General features: G+C 39.8%; 1 protein-coding gene across 4 annotated transcripts in view; it reads right to left on the bottom strand.

Annotated features, from left to right (window-relative positions):
* The window catches only part of LOC120797564 (ADAMTS-like protein 1), a 100,519-nt gene that overhangs the window by 61,213 nt on the left and 21,043 nt on the right, over window positions 1-18,263 (bottom strand). For all 4 annotated transcript variants that reach the window (XR_005708540.1, XM_040141341.1, XM_040141342.1 and 1 more), the window contains exon 2: window positions 1,382-1,498. Coding sequence is in view for 3 of the 4 variants with exons in the window: in XM_040141341.1 (XP_039997275.1) it covers window positions 1,382-1,498 (117 nt within the window). In the remaining variant the exon portion in view is untranslated. The remainder of the gene's footprint in view (window positions 1-1,381; window positions 1,499-18,263) is intronic.

Raw genomic sequence — 18,263 nt, 5'->3', positions numbered from 1 at the left:
ACTACTGCTTGGTTACAATATGAAATCCAAATACTGTAAAGATAGCTATTTTTGGTTTGTAACTACAGTACTGTAAGCATGTGTGATGGCATATCCATTGTAATAGAGTCTGTATATGGTTTTTCCATAAAGTCTGCATTTAGGATATAAAAGATCAAGTAAAATGCAGAGGGAAAAAAATACTTTCAACCACATATTACTTTATGATACTAGGTAGGGAAAAGTTAACATAAATATTACACTTAATAAAAAAAAAAAAAAGATTCTCTGAAAGACGGTGTGTCTGGAATGATCCCTGCCTCCTAAAACTAAACTCTGTCCACCGCTGATGTGTAAGGCTATCCTGCACATGTGAATGTTCACATAAGCCCTCATGATCCTGCTTTAAAGTCTGATGTCGAGTTCAAGCAGATCTGCTGTTTCAAAAGAAATGTCACTCCATTTGATCAGTGTTCAAAGGGAGTAGAGGGCTGCTGAATAATCTATATGTTAAGGTCAAAGGGTCATTTACTCAAGCATGAAAGCTTGTGAAAGGTGCGAAGGAATACTTTTTCACCTTTTACCTTACTGAGGAGGTCATATACAGTATGTGGGTAAGTGCATAAAAACTACCGTACAGTCAGTTCAAATACATAGTGCCCTCACAGCAAATGGAAAAGTGCAACATTGAAATTCACCTCAAGATAGCATTCCTGTTAGCGATGACATAACTCTGTTCAAAAACCTTTGATCAATTTAGATTCCTCTAAAATTGCACCATGACTAATCCCATTACAAAGGAATGATGAGATAGGTGAGCATTTCTGTGACAAAAGCACCTCAACCCTCCCTCCCATATAATTAGATAAAACATCTGAGTGAGAGATCGGCTTAAAGAAACTGCAACAGCCAGGACTCATGTCTCATCAAAGGTGGTGACAGAGTGGGAGTAATGTGATGCAAAAATCCTACCCCACCCTGGAACATGCAACGTGTGTGTGTGTGTGTGTGTGTGTGTGTGTGTGTGTGTGTATGTGTGTGTTACTGTGAGTGTTAAGCGTCTGTGTGTTCGCATGTGCTGCCCTGTTTCACAGCAAGCTACGTCAGCCTACAATCAGATTACACCTCCACTCCCAATGTCCCACAGTCATCATTCATGTGTATTCATTACTAAGGTGTAATATGGCTGATTTTTCACTCCTCTGGTGTGGTTGTTACGTAAAGACTTCACATTAGATTTATTGGCTGATTTTGTTTTATCTGACATTTCAATTTATTTTTTTTTATAAGTTATATAAGAAAGCCGGAGTAAGAGGTTTATGTTTGAAATTAAAAAGCAGACTGGGGGAATTCACCATTGTGTTAGTACAGTAAGTGCAGTGTTTTCTGATGAGGCCCTTACCGGGTCTTCTGGTTTTTGGCTGCTGTCATGGAGAGGCTCTTCAGGGAGGTGGTCTCGTCGAATCAGAGTGAATTCTCTGATGAACACTGCATCCCCATCGTTGGCCCACACAGCAACCTGATAAATTAAAACAAAGTCACAAGTGTCCTTTAGGTTCCAGACAATTCCTCAGTCATGCCCACTTCACACAATAACAATTTCTGATACTATACGAAGGCAACGGGACTTGCTTGAGGTTCCTGAAGACGTCTCGAAGACAATAAGGGACTCTTATTGAAGTATGGATTCTTCTGTATGGGGTTAAATAAAAAGACAAAAAGGAACCAGATAACCTATACCAGAGCCCAGTAATGCAACAAGCTCTTTGTTATTCATACCATTGTGTTTCCACCAGACCATGCTATTTTACCACTCTACTCTGGAGAAATGGTGATCGTGGGAAATGTAAGTAAATTGTAGGAAAACTTCTGTCTCTGTTTGCAATCATTTACTAAACACGGAGTGTTTTTTCTTTTGGTTTGCACTCTCAGCCTCACATCCCTCTGGATGAGGGGAATCATTGCTCGGGAGGAATTCAGAGCACAAGAGATCTGCTATCAGAAGATGTAGTAACCCACCTCTTCGGGGAGATGAATAGGGGGTGAGGGCATCTTGGATAGGGCCCATTAGCAGCACAGCAGGGCCCACATTCTCGGGGATGCACAAATTCACAGAACAGGGGCCCTCAGCTGCTCTCCGTTGGTCATAAACACCCTGTAATGACCCAGGTCAACTGCCTGCATCCTGGGCCTGTGCCAAGGCATCGCAAAGCAAAGCAGGGGATGTGGGTTTGCGGTACTTGAGGTTCTTCTCGTATGGGGTTGCAGATCTTTAGTTGTTGGGCGCTGCTAAGCAACTACAGCAAAACTTACACCACCTTTCTGTGGGAAAGACCCACAGAGTGGACTCTGAAATAAGACAAATCAGCTCTGGTATAAAGCCCTACACTCAGCACTGCTTAGCTGCCGTCACATATGCTGTGGAGGCATTTGTAACAACACATAAGGCACCGCAGTAAAATGTGGGCAAAAGCCTCCTCAGATGACCTTGATCATAATGTCGAGAACATTTTTGCTGCAGATGTTGCAGCTGTTGGGCCACATGTAACATTTTGACTTGTTTGTTTCTGAAGATGAATAAAAGATAAAATGTTACATTGGACCATTTACAATTAGCCTGTTCCAATGTGGATGTGTTTGAGGTGGTGGTGAATGAGTATGAAAACTCATCGTATACCTGTGAGAAACTGGTTAAATATACTACAGGAAATTTTATACAGCACGTTGCTCAGATTGTCTCAACAGTTTAAGGACCTCCAAATTATATACCCCAACACTTTAGTGCATGAAACCAAATATTTGATATGAGAAACTTTTATCAAAATATAGCCCACTATTGGATGTCTGAATACAACATGAGATCTCTGCTGACAATGTTGCACTGAAGCATTTCCTCCCTGCCACCGATGCTGAAAATGAAAATGTTGCAAAACCACAAGCCAGGGGTAAAGCAAACATAAGTCAAGCATATGAACATTAAGAGAAGCTTTGCTGGGGTATGTGTGTCAGCTAGGATGTAATGAAAACCACTTAAGTGACCAGATGTCCTTGCTCAAGGCTAAATGGAGGCCCAGCTGAGATGAACAAGCCGATCGTGTCTTTCTCAAGAGCATTTTTTCCCCAGTCCTCAGAAATTACGTTCTCACACACTTTTAGTGTCTTAACACCAGACAAATCTGGCAACCATTTCCTTGTCATTTCGAAGACTGCATCCATCCTCCTTAAAGAAGAGGGATATGCTGGAACCATTAGCCTGAGCTACAGGCTAATGGTACATGACAGCAAACTCTCCCTTGCTGGAGTCTTAAAAAGGGGATCTATCAAACTTGTTTCCCTAAGAAAACAAGCTGGCTGTTCAGTGCCAATGCATCCCACACACCCCTACTGAACTAAACCATTAGGAACTGGCAGAGGACTCGATATTTCCAGAGAGCCAAAGTACTAATTTATGCTATCATGTAAGAAAGGGCGGTGCAGGATGCTGAGAACATCCTTTATTTGCAAACACCATCTCCAACAAAATGTGTTTATTTAGAACAAAGTTGCTTTCCTAAATTTGTCTTTAATATATTTTCTACCTGGATTACATTCATGTTGTGACATTTAGGCACCAAACACTTAATGTTTATGCTAATGGAATTATGGTGGTTTTCGTTAAACACTAAAAAAGTCAATGCATCCTGTGTCATGCTTCAAGGTGGCATTCACTATTTCAGTATTTAACCAACACCATGATCTTCTCCTAACTTTAAAGCTGCTCTCATCAGCCACACTGGCAGTGTGGCTCTAGGTCATTCCACCACTTTGCTCCAGACTGGAATATCTCAGCAACTATAAGATGGATTGCAATGAAATTTAGTACAGTTATTCAGCATGGATGTGGATTCAGTGGATGAATTAGTGATCCACTGACTTTTCATCTAGTACCAACACACACTTGAAATGTTTGATTTGGTGCTAATTGGAAAATGTTGGTATGCTACCAAAGTAAACTAAGTTGGTGAACATGGTAAACATTAAACCTGCTAAAAATCAGCATGTTAATATCATTACTGTGCGCATATTAGCATGCTGACGTTAGCATGCTAACAAACTCACATGGACAGGCTGACAGAACCTTAAGCGGCTGTAGACTCATGCCTTGTTATATGAACAATGGATAATAATAAATGTGTTAGGTGTTGCTCATTGTGACAAACCCAGAGAATTATTAGCTGGTGTGTTTTAGTAAGTTCACCGTTTTAGTTTTAAAGATCCAGATATTTCCCTCAGAAGTTGTTGGAGAACAAAATAAAGGCAAAAGGGACAGTGAACATTAGATATAAATTTTTCAGGGGGCCAGAAACACGACTACAGATGAATTTTGATGATGCTCAATGTCTGCTGGATATGTAAATAGGCTACTGTTTGCTAATATGTTAGCCAGAGCAACTTAATAAGGTGATAATATGTCACTGTTGTGTTTACAGTTTGTTGTGCTACCCCAAAGTAGAAAATAATGTAATAAATGTAGGTTAAACCAAGTGCTTAAAAAAGCCTAAACATAAAACATTAAACATGGTTTAGTTGTCAGGACCAGATATTGTAGGAGAAAAAAAAAAAATACGTACAGCGAACAGTTTTCAGATATTTATTCAATTCAAATGTCATTGATCTTGTCTTTTTTTTTTTATGTGGGATTATGTTTTTGACAAAAAATTAAACTGTAGCTCAATTCAAATTATATAAGTTTAACTTTTAGGAGACATGGTTATTATTGAAACTCCTGTGAATTATACATTAAAGATGGAAGCCCCCTTTCACTCCACTACATGGAGTCTTTTTCCTCTGTAGGTTATAATGAATGTGTTAGATTTTATACAAGCATACACTCACTCAGGCAATGTGTGAGTTTATTTGAAATGTACATGACAGGGGTTAAGAAAACACTCCCTCCTGGTTTGAGGAGCTGCCTGTGATTGAAAGAACCAAATCTAACGGGCATCCCAATCTCCAAAAGTAGATATTTGAGGCTTAGACCCAGTGTTAGCAAGCGTGTATGTGTTTTTCAATGTGACAAAGGACAAGGGTGAAAGTAAAAGAGGGCACCAGGCTGGTGATTCATTAACCTCCAAGGCGAGTTAGATTTCAAAGAGCATGTCTCAACCAGGGAAGAGGAGAGGAAGTGAACTCAGGGGCAAATCGGGTCTTCAAAAGTGCATAATCAACAGTAATAACATCCAACCTGATATTATAATTGAGCTTTCCTATAACGTGGTGCCAGCTTCCACTGTTTTGGTGGAAACTGTGAAAAGCGAGTGACTTTTACCATGCTAAACTAGGCCAAAACCTAGACTTGTGTTTCGCGCACTTCTGCCTTTGATTAGTAAGATTCCGTCGAGTGTTTAGATAAGGACACCCCTTTTCAAGACTGGCTCCTGTCTGAATGAAACCTAAGAGGAAAAGATATTTTTGCTAATCCATTTTCAAGGGGATTTATGGGAGCTTTCACTTAACACATTTTGAAGGAGGAAACATTGTGGCCTTCTTTTCCTCTCCTTCTCCACTCCTCTTTCATAAGCTAGGAAAAAGGGTACCCTTTTTCCCATCCGAGGACTTTCGTTATATCCATCACTGGCCCCCACACATCGATCAGTTAGTGGATTTTTCCGCTCACCATGAAGAAACCTTGGAATTATGATGCGCTTACTTTAATATGTGCTCATTACAGACCAAAGCCCATGGCCACTTCAGGATTTTTGGAATGATAAAGTTAAGAGTCATACAGGCAATGACAGCATCTTGGCTTGCCTCCGGCAATAAGATACCCTTCAGTTTAAAAAAGGAGAAACCCTCCTGGTTACAATTTTCATTTCAGGCATTCACACAGGATACCTGCAAAGCAACAGTTCATGACTAAATAACTAAATAAAACCACTTTCATCACATTCTCTGATTCCTGATAGATTATTTAGTTACCTTAATGTTCTTCCTAAAACAGCCTTTTGAAGATGTACTTTCTCCCTGCCTTCGCTGCCAATTTTCCCTCAAGTTGATTTGCTGATTGTTGTCTCCCACGTGCATGAGGAGGAGAGTGGCAAGGAGCTCAATTTATCTCCAATGCTGCACTCTTCAGCTCCCACCACTTCTTATCTTGAACAGCACAAGGAATGAGAAGCCTCAGGGGAAAGAAAAAAAAAAAAAATCTACCTTTGATAGGTGAAAAATTTTCCTGGCGCTGTCATTACATCCCTTTGTGTTTACGCTCTGTTACTCCCATGTTTTAATGTCTCATAATGATGTGTGGCACCTTCCTAATGATGCATGAGCACTTCTTTGACATGGCCTTTTTAAGTCCTCATGAAGCAGCACATTACCTGTTTAATTTGATGTATTTCCTTTTGAAACAGGATACCGGTGCAGAACATAATGCAGATGGGTTAAAAGTGTAACAGGATGGAACAGAAAGGTTCAACACATGGCTAATCTTAGGGTGCTGGCATCAGGTGAGGAGAAAAACGGAGCCCAGGCACACTCCACCAATAGCTTTAGCTCGTAATCATCATAATCCATGTCAGAACCATTAACATTAGGATGAAGCAGTCTGAAATCACAAAAGAAAACCCAGCCAGGACAAAAAGATGAGAAAGATGAGTCGGCATTGATAAACTGCCTATGATAAGGGATTTGGTTTTGTTGATAACTGGCCTTCTTTCTGGAGCTGCCCCAATTTGCTGAAAGTGGAAGGCCTTCATTATACTGGAGTAGGCGCAGCTCTTTTATCTAGAAATATGGACAGGGTTTTACATCAGGTTTGACTCTAGGGACTCAGCAATCGGCAGGTCGCAGGTGATTAGAGAGCCTGCTGGGTTTATAGGTAGTGCAGTTTTGGAGTAGACTGGCTATGTGAATAACAAACAACTAATTATCATCCTTAACACTGATGGTGGTGAAGTGTACCACAAAACACCTGATAAAATCGATCAAAATCCCACAAAATTCCCTATGGTAGTAAGAACTGTATCCCCACAATGAGCTACTAAATAAGGTGGGGATGGTCATTCATCTACAAGTCTATTATCAAATTAATCTTGAAACTTGATATTACTTCATTAATTATTTTGAGGCTTTTGTATTAAAACTGTCTCCATTAGCTATAAATTACTTGTCAAGGGAAACTCCAACCATTCCATCTTGTGGTTCTCCATAGACCATCTGCCCATTTTTGAAGAAATTGGAGAATATATGTCGGACCTTGTTACTCACTCTGATGAGATTTTAATTATAGGTGAATTCAGTATTCACCTGAATAAGGCCTGTCAGCCTCTAAGTAAAGCCTTTCTGGCACCTGTTAATATATTTGGTTTCACCCAGTTTGTGCACGAACCTACTCATTGCAGTGATAACACCCTTGACCTGTTTCTGTCCTGTGGGATAGTTTTTCATCTGACTTTCTCTCTGGTCAAATTTGAATAGCCTGTCCTCGTAACACTGGTGCAAATGTATATAACATTCGACAGTCCCTTAACTATAAATGCTCTTGGAGAGCGATTACGTTGGTCCTGGCTTCTTTCACTGTCGCTGCAGTGACTTAAACACAGCTCTGTCTAGTCTCCTTGATTCAGTTACACCTATTACTATCAAAACCAGACAAAGAGGTCTAGACTCTGGTTTAAAGAAGAAACATGTGCCTTAAACAGGCCAGGTGCAGCTTTCTACCTCCAATGGCAAGAGTGTGTACTGAATTAAGTGAGCTGTCTGCTGCTAAAGCAGCATATTAGCATATTTCTATTGCTTAATCAGTAATAAACACAATCCTAAATTTCTTTTTGACACTGTAGCCAAACTTACTCCAAAACAACTCTCTCAGGTGCTCGACCTTTACAGATATGTGCTTTTTAGACTTAAGAGTTGTGTCTTTCAGTCCACAATAGTCCAATAGTAATCTTTTTGAAACTTTTCAATCTGCTTCCAGAGTGTTTCACTCCACCGAAACTGCACTTACTAAAGTGGTGAATGATCTTCTCCCTTCTACGGATTCAAATTCGACCTCTGGGCAGTGCTGCTTTGATAGCATAGATCATTGTATAATCGTAGATCAATTGGTAAACAAATTTGGTGTCTCTACTGCATCAGTATTCTCTGATGTGAAATATGGAGTGCCCCAGGACTCTGTTCATTCACACCCACTTTCTCACATATGGAGAATTTAGCATTGCAAGTTCACCTAGCCTGCATGTCTTTGGGCTGTAGAAGAAAACTGTAGAAAATCCTGGTAGACGCAGGGTTACTCTGATTCTGCATCTTGCATATGATTCCAAAAAAGGTTGTCCATTTAACTATAATTGCTTTATATGGATTATACAAGGGAGGGGAAGACAGAGGATTACTTCTCATAATATTTTTATGAGGACAATTGTTGCATGACCATATTTTGATGTGTTTGGTGCACAAGAAGTCATATATGGTTATCACCAACAGAAAAACAGACGTCAGAAAGATGATGTGATAAACTTGAGTCAGACAGGATAAGAGTGCTGATAGCGTCAGTATACTGAATAAACCCAAGACTTTGACCACTGAGCACTTGGCTTGCAGCAACACAGTTTCTTCACTCCACTCCAGACTACAGACACTGTATGACAGGTTGTACAGTCCTGTTAAACAACAGACACAAACAAGAGCACATTTGGATTTGAGGGGTTTACTTCTGCTTGAGCCATGGCAGTGGAATCGACTATTTCATCTGAACAACACAGCATCCCATCTCTCCAGTGCAGGTGCAGACATGGTGAAGAAGTCCAAAAATATCAGACTGTGAGGAAGAGGTGCTCCAAAGACTGGTACCCTCCAGAGTTGGCCTATGTGAGGAGCAGGCTGCACATCAGGAGGATGATAATGGGCAAAAAAACTAGATGGACTGTTCGTGGAGATAGACTTGACATCTGCCAGGGACTTGGGGGCCACTTACAGCACATGGAGAATGTATTTGCCTAGTGCTCTTCAAAATAGAAAATGACCAGAAAGAGGTGAGAGCTAAAGTTCATTCATTCACTGTTTTTTGTTTTTCATTATTGTTGAAGAAAGTGCTTTAAAATTAAAGTAATTCCAGGTGCTTTACTAATTGTAGTTTTAAATTCAAACCGCATAATAATTCTGTTGAAAATCTTTATTTAGTTGATGGCTACTTGAAGTGCCATTTTCCAATTTCAAATTTTTGTAATTTAACTGTACTCTACTGTTGCTTTAATGTTTAGCAGCATACACCACTATATGTTTAACACTTAAGTGAGAAAAAGTAATAATATAATTTTATTGTAATGCTCTGCATTTCAAAAGACAAAAGAAAATAGGCTTTAAGAAAATTCTGCTTTTAGAAATTTTAAAGTTATTGAAAAGCAGAGGGAGTGTTCATGACGCAGGATGTGTTGCAAGGTTCCATTTCTATTCCGTCAAAGCAAAACAATAAAATTTCACATGACCTCTATTATCAGTGCTGTGTTATTAAAAGCCTCTTAAAGACGCAAGCAAGTCATGCCTCAGACGTAAGCACGGGTGCTTGATGACATGCTATAAAGCTTCCGGTTTAAAAACCAAGTACTTCAGTCTGCAATATACTGTAACATCACTCAGGAAAATGCAGAAAAATAAACTATACAGATAGATGTATTTGTTGTGACTGTTCTCCTGTTTTTATCTCCCTTTAGGTGTTCCGTACATCATCAGAGAGAGCAGTCAGCAAGACATCAACACCTCGCAGACTTAACTGTTATTGCCTGTCATTAAAACTGCCATTGTGACAGCTGGTCATACAACAGCAAAGAACATGGTGATGGAACATGGAACATGAAATTTACAATGTAAAGTGGGCTTTTATAGGCTTTGTAAATATGTAATATAGTTTTCGGCACACTATATTTAATAAATATATTTTATGCATTCATGAATTCATGTGAGATAATGTATGATCTTTTTCAACAACATTCATTTGTGATGAAGACAAAGCAGGGAAAGCATAAGGATCAAACACAGAATTTACTTTTGAATCCCTAGATGTTAAAGGAATAATTTGGTATTTTGGGAAATAAGTTTATTTGCTTTCTAGCAGAAAGAACATGGATGCCATTCTAATGTCTGTGTATTGAGAGTAGAGCTGGAGCCCGGAGGCAGTTAGCCTAGCTTACACTAGCATAAAGAATGGAAACAGTGAAAAAGCTAGTCTGGTTCTCCTCATGAGAAGGGTATCAATCTTCTTGTCCCGCTATAGACAAGAAAGGAAATAAGCATATTTACCCAAATGTTTAACTGCTCCTTTTATCATGTGTTATATTCTTTTATTTGGTCCCTGATTTAATTGAGGAGCACTGGTTTATTGTGTAATTTCTCTTCAGTTAAAAAGAAGGCACAAAAAAGATAGTCACAAAAACAGTCCCCCATATTATACAGGAGTTATTTTTAGTGTTTTAACATCCACTAACTGTGTCCCATGGTTTCTCTGTATAAGGCAACAGGATAACTCATCTGAAGAAGTTGTCATTGATCATGTTATACCATAGTTGTCACCAGGCATTTTTCTTCAACTATCCACTGGTTTTTGCGAGAATCACTTCTAACCGCAAAATATCATCCTGCAATACAAACAGAGACCAAATACTGTAATGCTCACACCGGCTGTGCCCTCACAATAAATCACAGTTCTTCACTCCCGAGCTGACCACAAGCTGACTGCAACTTGAGCGCTTGACCAGTCTGAGTGTGCACGTTAGCAAGTACCCTATTTTATGCTAAGTAGACAGGTTAGTCCACCTGCTGTCCACGTGTGAGGTCACAGGGGCTCATCATGGAGTTTGTACTTCAGTAAGGAGCTAATTTTGTTTTGGGACACCCCAATGCAGACTTCTCCTGTCTTAAAGTCCAAACAGATGGAGCTATGAAATCCACTGCAGAGGCCGTTGTATCCCATTAGCCAGCAGTCTCAATGCAAAAATAGCTTCACCACTAACATTAATCTCTGCAACAGACGTCATGTGGTTTTTTCCGCTCAGGTAACGACTGCTATTATATTTAATGTGGAGGTTTTTAATGAGGCCCTCAGAAGAGTTCTGACAGCCCGGCGAACAGCATGGAGCGCTGTGACAGTGCCAGTACCGGAACATAATGTAAAACCACAAAATCCAAAGTGTTTTTTTTTCTTAATACAATATGTATACCACAGCCACTGTACTGATGATTTTGCATGATTCTCCCTCAGTAGTAGTTGAATGGAAAGTCAGTGGGACCCATCTGCCGTGTAGGAGCATCACAGTAAAGGTGCTGATTTGATACAGGAAACAAAAAAAGACTACAAAGAACCTCTTTGATCGTTGGGGAACTGGCTAGCACCATATACTTAAGCTACTTGGAGGAACATGAGCAATTTGAAGAATAATGTTCCACCTACAGGTATGCACATTAGACAGACAGAAACTATCAAATTAAATGTTAACTGAAGCCAGATAGGAAAAATAAATTAACCGATGGATAACCAAATCAAATAGCTACTGTTTAATACTAACTGTAGGTACTATTCAGTGACAGGCACAACATTAAGCGACAGTTTTCTACATAATTCGTCTTTATTACAACTGTATACAAAGTCAGATAGGAACTCTCTTCTGATGATTTTTTTAAAGCAGCACTAATCAATATATCTATATGACTAATGGTTCAAATGATTATCAGCAATATCAATATAATAAAGCAGCCATTTCAAATGTGTTTGTGATGATCAACCTGTTGTGGAGTTATGTCCCGAACCAGCCAAAAAAAAGATCAATGCAGCTTTAAATAAAGACTATGCCTTGCCTGCCTGACACCCGGCCAACATACTACCCAACCCCAATTCCTATCCCTGCAGGTGGTGGGCCAAACGGATGGAGGCCCCATGTACTTAATTCGGGGTTGTGACTGGCCACCAGACACTCGGCGGTGAGACCCTCCCCCCAAGTCTGGCTCCAGGAGGAGACCCTGTTTTCCCTGATCGGGACACAAAGAAAAAGGCATCCATTGGGATTGTATGGATCGCTCCTAGTCCTGCCCCTTCCCTTAGACCAATTTGCCTTGGGAGACCCTACCAGGAGTTTTTGACCCCAACAACACAGCTTCCAGGATCACCGGGACACATAAAACCCTCAACCACATTAAGGCTGCAATTCTCAGAGGGGCTTAACCTGCTAGCACCTCAATCCGACTCTGGATAAGAAGCAGAAAATGGATAGATGGGTGGCGTGACTGACTGCTGGTGGTGTGAGAAACTTCTGGATGTGTTTCTTGTAACATAACAACTTTAAAGCAGGCCCGCTGAAAGATACAGCAAAGTGCAATGACATGAGTCTGAGGAGGGAGTGACACTCCTGACCCTTTGGGTATTACATTATATACCAGCTGCAGGAAAAACTGACAGACCCTCATGGGTTCCCACGGTGATGCCATTGAGGGCAGAGTGACCAACTAGGGGAGGACCACATCCGGACACATCTCATGTCATTTGCTGATACATGCCGGTTATTCCTGCAACAGACCAAGTTCTGTACCATGCACAGAAAAAATGTCAGTGTAGGACTTGAATGTTCAACTAAAGCCGTTTTAGTGAAGTGCTGTAACTGAGAAGATACATGTCATAATGTTCATCACAACAGAAGGCTAAAAATATGATTTAAATGCAATGATGTACATGTAGAAGACAGTAGTTCGTCACAATTACATAAAAGAACTGGAAAGTACTGACATGGATTTGGTTCCTAAATCATCAAATTCTTTTCATCATTCCCCTGTGGTCTAACTTTTTTGGGCCAAGCTCTCTGTCCAATGAGTGACCCCAGCTGGATTCAGCTTTGACATAACAGCTCTGCTTTAAGACATCCACCCAGTTCGCATCTTCCATCACACCCACTTAAAGACAGAAAAGTCACTTGTTTTCCTGACTACTGCCTCGGCCCATGATGGATGGCCTTGGGCCTTTGTTATAACTGAATCCAGCATGTAACGCAGGAGGGAAGGTTATGTAAGAGTGTGAAACTTAAGTGAGGGTGGATAATCATGACCAAATCACGTTTTCATGGGATGAGACTGGAGCTAGTTTCCCGAAATCATCCATCTTCTCCTCCTCTGGCTTACTGACCTTAGGCTCAAAGGCAGACTGACCGAATCCATCCTTTACTTTCCCACCAAGATGATCTTCTAAATGTTAATAATTACAATGAGGGGGCAGGGATAGATGGTCTTTAAAAACAGTTTGGGCAGGGATACAAGTACAACCTTATCTGGGGAGATTTGACAAGAATAATGGATCGACATCACATTAAATAGAATATTCTATTTGTAGCCAATTCACTACCCTGGTGCAACAAGATTAAGTTAGAGACACTTGTAATATTAAATCTTGTTTGATAAATGAAGTCGATATACATCATTTTTAGGGTCTCATATTTATTCAGGGAAACTCACATCCGTCAAAGTTATTGTGCACATGAAATATAACTGAGAAGATGAAAGTAGAGGAGAGGCGGGATATTTCTTTCTTTAAAGCCTCTTTAAGCTATTTTTCATTGAAATTGATAGAAATTAATCCCCGTGAATATGTGAACATGTTGCTTGTACTGAAGAGAACATAAGTGCAGATACATATATAATCAAATGTGAAACACCCGCATTCAGTTCATTATCCAGACCATACACACACATGCTGTAACCAACCATGAGAGCAGCACTGAAAACTATCCCTACTGCACAGTGAGAGTTAACGCTGCATACTATCAAATTAAACACAACACTGGCAGCAGTCCAACCATCAGACACGGACAGAGAGGAGCCCGCAAAAGCTGCGTGAGAGCTCTCACTCACAGCTTTTCATTAGTCTAATCAATTCATTGGCACATCCGTGGCTCTGTCCAGTGGTGTTAAGTAACTATGACCACTGACTTTGTGTGTGAACACAAGGCAGCCCACCCTGACAAAGGCAGCTACAGGAGATTAATGCTCTTCGAGATAGCCATAACTAAGCAGTGGATTTCAATTCGTAGTGTCAGTCATAACTATATACTACACGCGTGCACACACACACACACACACACACACACACACACAAATACAAACATCTGTCCTCCTTCATCAAACCAGTTTGTAGAAGGATTGACAGCTGGGTGGCACAATTACAACACAATGTTCCACATGTAGCGGGCCAACGAGTTCACTGTTGAGTACATGTGTGCTCCTGCACGCCTGATTCAAAACATCAGGGTAATTTCACACATAACGGTGACTGTCACTGGATGATTGATGATAACGGTTTATATGGGTTTTTATAGTGGCGCCCCAGAAATTCTTTTTTAACTTTCGATTCAGGTTTTAGCCTTTAGCTTCTCACTAAGAAAATGATTCCTTTTCTCCCATCAAATTAAAAATGTTTTTTTTTTTATTATAGCCATGTCATAGTTTAATATAATATACTGATCAACTGTAGCTTTATATGTATCAGCATACCAGTTTTGAACCAAACTGCACTTTTTAATCTGAGTTATGCACAAGAACCAACTTCTCATCAAGACACGAGTAGGAGTATAAGTTTGAGATCACTCAACAAGCTCATGTGATGAACAAGTTCATACTGACCTGGACGCTCAAATTTACCATCTTATGGTATCAGTCTTCAAAATAAACAGAAATGCTATCTCAAATGAAGATACTTATGAAGTGTGCAATTCACTTTTTTGCAGCTGTTTTTTTTTTTTTTTACTTTGCTAAAACACATTTGAGAAAACAAGTTTTACATGCATAGTGCGTAAAATATGAAAAAACGTAGAATAAAATTGGACTCACAAAATTGGATTTAATTGCAAAAATGTCAGAAAAATGTCACTGAACATTGACCAGTGGTGCAGCACAGTTAATATTTTGGTGATTCTGGCTGTTTTTGGCGGTTTGTCATCGTCCAAAAATCAACTAGCACTCTGAGATCTGGACACTTTCTTACTTTATCCATTTATTTAATACTACATCTCATTGTAAGTCTCTGCAGAATTGACTGTGGCAATGCCCCAAACATGGATCCTTCCATGAAATGCAAGCAGGCCATCCATGCCAGACCTCCCACAAGACCAATCCAGTAAGCAGTGTTTTCTTTGAAATACATAAAGAACAAACCTGGCAAGCTGTTGGCCTGAAGGCCAAACAAATTAAACCTCAGTGGCGTTCAGCAAGGTACTGCAAAGGATATCTTTTACTAGTATGTAAGAGTGAGAGAGAAACTGCAATCTGGGAAGACACCATTCTCATACCACAGCAGGGCCAATATAAGGCCAAAATATTTCTTCTCCCGCATTTCCGAAATTGTGTTCGCTGACATCAACATGCACCATGAAAGCTCTGCTCCTCTCCAGAGCACCGTCTGTGGTTACTGACGAATTGCTGTTGCATTCCTGCTCCAAAATTAAGCCCCTCATCTGTGGAGTTGCCTGACCATCGAGCTATTCCATATTCTGTGGCATTCTCGAGCCCTGATCTCATCTGGCTGACAGCGAGGCAAATAATGAAATGCTGCCCTGCGTGTAGCGTGGCATCTTTAACTGTTCAGCACTCATCTACATAATCCACATTCCAGTCTTCAATTGTGTTCTGCGTTACTGGGAGTCAGCTGCAAACTGGGCACAAAGTGGAAAGAATTTTGGATGTTTACCAGTAAACTGAGTTTTCTGCCTGTTACTTAGACCTAAGCTTACATTCAATTGCTTTCTCTTTACAGTGTGTGCACAATAATGGCCACATCCTTCAACACTCTGGAGATGTAGTTGTGTGTGTTCCCTATTAAGTGATTAAAATTAATGCTGCAGATTGAACTTTGAAACTCGATTATAAATTATGGAACCCAAATTGTCATTTTATGGCTTGGAGGGATTTTCTGTGAGAATAATTCGTGGCCATGGCATTTAGGCTGTTAAACCTATAAGTACGTTTATTTATTACATTAAATGTTTCCCTATAGATATTGATCTATTTAATGAGGACATGTTCTTTTCTAAACCTTCAGTACACGTATTGTATAAGAGCCTCTGTAATTAAATGTGTCTTTGTCTCTGACAACATGTATGTCACCACATTTTGTTATGAATCTTAAAAAAAAAAATGGAACCAAAACAAAGAAATGGGTTTAGATGTATAAAGGATGCATGCATACAATATCCATGCCACTTTCCAGACATCATCTGGTATTTATTAAAAACAGAATGCATCAGTAAGAATAATATGTTGTTTGCTAGTTTCTCTGATTATTTTTTTGCAGTCTACACAGTGATAGAGCCACATTTATAAACTTGATTTTGATTATTTTTGTGTCATAACTTTTTTTTTGCTTTTTATAAGCATGTGTTTATGTTTTTTCATTGTATCATTTATTGTGACACACTTCGTAAGATGTTTTACCGTCTCTGCTATAAACTAAATCATTAATTATCTTTCTGATGTTTATTAAAGACGACTGACATATAATCGCCAATGATGGTGTCTGTAATGAATTAATTATGCAGGAGCTGTAACTGACAAGGTCACGCGTAATGAAAGCTGCTTCGGTGGAGAAGGCAGAATTATTGATTGATATTGTCAGATATCTATATCTGATCATCTGTCGGAGTGGAAATGCGCCCAGTTTCACAATGGCTGAGTTTATAAAAACAGCCACTAGGCGTACACACAGCTTTATAACTGGGCAAAAAGAAGGCACATTTCCATGTTTGTGCATACAGAGTTTTATTCCTGAACTTGATAGAGTGACAGTGGCAGAGTTTTATGCATCTGGCCCCAGGTGTAAGGAGACCAGCAAAGATAAATGCAAATCTAGATAATCTTAGTCATAGGTTTTGACAGATGCCTGTGTGCATCTGGCAGAATCCCAGAACAGGGCTTTATCAGCTCCCTTATCCTTCTCTCTAACTAAGTAGAAGAAATTTTAAACTTTTTTGATAAGATCATATGCTCTAAAATAGTGCAGTTCAATTCTGAACAAAATTTCTTATTTTCCAGCCGGCTGTAGTTTGCCACTGACCTAACTCCTATGCTGGCGACTGAGCAATTTCATTATTTTAACATTAATCTGAAATAGATTCTTAGATATCCATCACAGAATATTTTCCCTATCATTAATGTTCATGCTGTGGCAGTTGTATTTAATGCTATTTGTATTTAGAGAGGCATTTAGGGCAGCATTTTCTAAATAAAGCCAACTTTGGCCAATTAAAGAAAAACATGTTTTTGCTAACAGTCAAGTTCAGATTTTCCTTCCGTACCAGAACAAATGTCATATAAAGACAAAAACTTGAAAAACTTTAAGAAGAGCCCCAGTCTCAGTCTGGCAAACGCTCCCAGACATCCCCACTCAACATACTCCTACAGCCAAACTAACCACAACATCCTCATCATCATCACCGCTCTGATAGATGAGCTGGGGAAACCCAGTGATTTGTCTTGGGTCCGCTAAATATGACGATCCCCCCAGGGAACTGTTTCTGAGACACACACAGAAGATCAGAGTCAATAATGTATTCCCAATCAGTCTACGGTGACATCGCCAACATAATGTGACAACTTAATGTTGTCCAACCATTGTCTTGTCAGTATGCTGAGATTATAAAGGATGCAATTATCCCAGAAGACTGACAGACAAAAACTAAAAGAGCAGAAAAAAAAAAAAAATCTCTGAAGAAAGGTCAATCTGCTATCAGCAATATCTTATGTAAAACAAAAATATATTTCAACATGACAGACACACAGAAAACGAGTGTCTTAATGCTGATAATGGAGGATGATTGCCGAGACATGCGACAATGATAGCACATCAAGAAAAATTATTCAAAACAACCCTGTCATACTTGTGTAATTGCTGGCTACAGGGAGCGGTTTGATGAATGACGTCCCTGACATCTGGGATTCAGCCAAAGTGGCGTTTGGGGGGGTGGGGGGTGGATGAGGGGGTGAGGGGGTGAGCTGGCACATTTCGTCCTCCACATTCCCGATGTATTAAAGAGACAGATTAGAGGCGCCATTTGAACTCTTAAACACGCCATGGGAGATTTATTTGACACGATGCATCAGTCCACTAGAGGGGCCTCTGTTTGTCTAACTTTATGCACTGTATGTGTCTCAGTACATGTGACTGCCCATGTAAATAGTGCAGTGTTTATTATCACTAACTATAGTAATACTCCTATAGGGAGTTTCAGGTTTGTTGTGCTGTTTGTGTTGCATCCTTATAATTCTGTTATACTGTCCTCAGTTTT

The sequence above is a fragment of the Xiphias gladius genome, chromosome 12 (assembly GCF_016859285.1).
Source record: "Xiphias gladius isolate SHS-SW01 ecotype Sanya breed wild chromosome 12, ASM1685928v1, whole genome shotgun sequence".
NCBI lineage: Eukaryota > Metazoa > Chordata > Actinopteri > Istiophoriformes > Xiphiidae > Xiphias > Xiphias gladius.
Note: the sequence above shows the minus strand (reverse complement) of the source record. Positions and strands in the feature narration are given on the sequence as shown.